Raw genomic sequence first — 3,559 nt, 5'->3', positions numbered from 1 at the left:
AATTTGAAAAAAAAAATTGGTTTTTATCAATTATCTCCAACGCAGCCTTAAGGCCACTGCTCTTGGAACTCATTCTATTTCCTTCCCAACTACATTCCTCCAACATCACAAAGCCCTGCTCCAGGGGAGCAAAGAACAAAACAAGCCTATTGGTCATCTTCTCCAATTCTAGTGTGGTAACCATCAGGATCAGTTCTAAGGAGGAAGAAAATGATGGATACAACTTCCTTCTTATGCAGATACTTCACAGCTTTATTTATGTTTGTACTTTTATTTATTATTCTTCTATGAATTGGGAAACTGGGACAAGTAGAAAACAAAAACAGGTAATTAAAGCTACAGGGAAACTCTCAAACTCTCCTTAAACCTACTCCCTCAAAAGAGGGTATAAGATTATATACTTGTTTTATACCTCTGGAGGAGGATTAATTTATCATGCTGGGACAACAAGGGGGAAATAAAATGATCTTGAACTTTTTAAAAATGTACTTATTTTCTTTAGGATTCTCAAAAGAACTCAGGATTCTGTGAGTCTGGCTAAAGAATGACAAGGAAGGAGCATTACCTTGTGTGACTATGTTTTCAATACCGATGGCTAGAGAACACCAGAGGCACAGCTCGGAAGGAAAACCCCATATCTTACTAACAAGTGACAAAAAGAAAACTGAACATTGGTTAGAGATGGGGAGGTGATAGTGGTATCCTCTCCGAGAACAGTAGCAATCACCACCCCCCACCCCAAGGTATATCCAAATCAAATAGAAAGTGGCACAATTTCAACAAAGTACTAAAGATGAAGAATACAAAATAAATTTCTAGCCACAGGGAAAAGAAAATGAGAGAAGTAGGAAATGAGATGTTTCCACTTGGTCAATATCAGGACACATTACTCAAAATAATGAAATTGTACAGCTTCCATCCTAAGAAAAGTTAGCGAAAATTAAGCCAACTAAATATGTGAGTGAAATACGCATGAATTTTGGAAACCACTGCGCCAGCGTGAGTCCCACTACAGCCTAATGGGAGTAAGAAGGAAGCCATCCTACTACTGGGTTTAGTGTTAAAAATCTCAATGTTGCTTTGCTTTTACTACCTCTTTAGGCTTGAGGATCTCAGCATACAAGCAGCTCTCTCTTTGACAGACAAGAACAATGACAGACAAAAAAACTATAAAACTAAACACAAGGGAAACCTATAGTAACTTCAACTTGCTACAGGCTTTGGTGGGGCAGCACTTTGTTTTTGCCCAGATGCCTGAGCAGGCCAGGCCCTTGAGCCTTAGCATCACCTCCTGCTTCAGCTTGCTTGGTGCCGTCTCTTCCAGGAGGCTTCTGCTTTTTAGACCTTGAGAAGGTCTGGCAGACACAGCTGAGGAAACAACTGAAGCAGTGTGGTGGTGATGCCAAAGATGTCACTGCAGGAGAAGAAGGCCCAGGCTCCTGGGACATTGAGAGCTCACAGGGCTGGGTCTGATATTCCTGCTGCATCACACAAGCACCCTCATCTTGCTGACTCTGTAATCTGTCCTGCAAGTAGAAGAAGTTAAAAGCTCTTAATGACAATGCACATATGCAGAAAGGACACGACCCTGTGAGCAGTTCTTTCATGCTCTGTCTGGATCCCTGTGTGTTTCTCCAGCTCCTCATCCTCAATTCACTCACTCCAGGTGAAGAGTTACCATTATTTTTCCTATGGAAGTATGGCAAGCCCAGAACGCCACCCATGCCTCATCCCTACCTCAGTGGGAAGGTCAGGATCATCTTCCTGGGCACTGAGTAGTGTCGACTCTCTATCTACGGCCTCATTTTCTTCACTTTCTGGTGGTAGCAAAGGTGTTGGAGGAATGGTGGGGTAGTGGGGCCCCACTTTCTCCTTTTCCTTCGTCTTTCTCATTCTCTTTGCCCTTACGACCTTCCTAAAATGTCTATGCTGTTTGGGGAGTGGATCTAGCTTTTTCCTCTGGACTGAAGGCATGATAGGATCTTGTGAAGCATCACCCACATCACTCTCAGCTGTCCCCTCCAAAGGCTCTGATGATGATTCCAAACTTCTGTTCAGAAGGTCATTCTCCCATAGGTGTAATCTATCCTCTGTATCTGTAGTATCTGGTGATGTGTTCAAGTCATCAGTGATATGTTTTGAGATGGGAGATTCCCAACCTCTCTCATTGAGGGTTTTTTTTTCCGCTCACTATGCTGATCCCAGCCAGCTTTGCAGAACAAGGAACACACAACAAAAGGACCAAGATTCAAATTCTAAAGGAAGTAATTAGTAGACTGACTCTTTCTGATGATTTATCCTCAGTTATAATAGACACAACAGCTGTACCAATCTCAGATTCCTCCTCTGGACTAATCTAAAAATGTCCATTGGCCGTCAAAAATAGAGTCTTCAGGTTGTTCTTGGCCTGGGAGATTTCAGATTCCCTATAAAGAGAAAGAAAGTCATTGAAGTGATTGCTCCGTGGTTCCTCCTAATCACACTAAATCCGTGGTGTAATAAGACTAATTCACTTCTTAGTTTTCCACAGTGGCTTGCCAGTACCAAGTGGAAATTGAGTAAGTGAATGAAAATATGAATAGGCTAATATGTCAATGTACAATGATTGCTATGAGATGAGGCTGCTCTGTAGGGCAAGTTATAGAGTAACAGACTGCTAAGAAGGACATGGGAACTGGGGACAACCGATTCCAATTCCACAAATTTACAGATGTTCAGGAAGTTGAGTTTCAAGTAAGATAATGACCTGCCTAGAGGTGGGGCTGGCAATTTTTTTTTTTTCTGTAAAGGGCCAGATAGTAAATATTTTAGGCTCTGTAGGCCATAGGTTCTGTTCCCAAATATTCATCTCTACATTGTAGCACATCCATAGATAATAAGTACACAAATAATCATGGCTGTGTTCCAATAAAACTTTACTTACAAAAACAGGTGGTAGTACAGATTTGGCAGTAGGCTGTCATTTGCTAACCCCTGGCCTAAAGTCATACAACTAGTTAATAGCATAACTGGGATTAGAAATCAAGTCACCTAAAGTCATATAACTAGTTAACAGCATAACTGGGATTAGAAATCAAGCCACATAAAGTCATACAACTAGTTAACAGCATAACTGGGATTAGAAATCAAGCCACCTAAAGTCATACAACTAGTTAACAGCATAACTGGGATTAGAAATCAAGTCACCTAAAGTCATACAACTAGTTAACAGCATAACTGGGATTAGAAGTCAAGTCACCTAACTCCCAGCAAGTGTTCTTTCCACGAAAAGAATAGACTGCAGAATGAGAAAGAGCTTTTACAATTAAAAGAGGCATTTTAAAGGAAGAAGAGATCAAAATATGTCTGGGTATGTAGTACTTTTAAGAAGATTTCTGATGACCCTTAGTCATTTACATAAATAGCTAGTGGCTGAACTCTGAAACTGGTCAGTTTTCAAACAGATCCATCAGTTGGGCAAGGAGTGGAACAGACTGCATATTTTCTATCACAGCTGCCTAAGAAAGCATTCTATTTCATCCCATGTTGACTGAGGAGAAAATCCCATGGACAGATAATG

The 3,559-nt window shown here is 40.9% G+C and overlaps 1 protein-coding gene across 1 annotated transcript; it reads right to left on the bottom strand.

Moving 5' to 3' along the window:
* Positions 1-1,211: 1,211 nt before the first annotated feature.
* Positions 1,212-1,974, bottom strand: LOC109434567 (uncharacterized protein NECTIN3-AS1-like). The gene is made up of 2 exons (XM_019711638.3): positions 1,738-1,974; positions 1,212-1,526 (listed from the first exon to the last, which is right to left on the bottom strand). The coding sequence occupies exons 1-2, from the start codon at positions 1,972-1,974 to the stop codon at positions 1,212-1,214; spliced, it is 552 nt and encodes a 183-aa protein (XP_019567197.3).
* Positions 1,975-3,559: the final 1,585 nt, after the last annotated feature.

The sequence above is a fragment of the Rhinolophus sinicus genome, chromosome 17 (assembly GCF_057876585.1).
Source record: "Rhinolophus sinicus isolate RSI-liver-muscle chromosome 17, RSI-T2T, whole genome shotgun sequence".
Lineage (NCBI taxonomy): Eukaryota > Metazoa > Chordata > Mammalia > Chiroptera > Rhinolophidae > Rhinolophus > Rhinolophus sinicus.
Note: the sequence above shows the minus strand (reverse complement) of the source record. Positions and strands in the feature narration are given on the sequence as shown.

What these genes read in the sequence shown, in the direction of transcription:
- LOC109434567 (XM_019711638.3), bottom strand. Translation starts at nt 1,974, where the DNA reads ATGCCTTCAGTCCAGAGGAAAAAGCTAGATCCACTCCCCAAACAGCAT. An exon ending in ATCCTGACCTTCCCACTGAG is followed by an intron (nt 1,527 to 1,737) that starts GTAGGGATGAGG and finishes TTCTACTTGCAG; the next exon opens with GACAGATTACAGAGTCAGCA.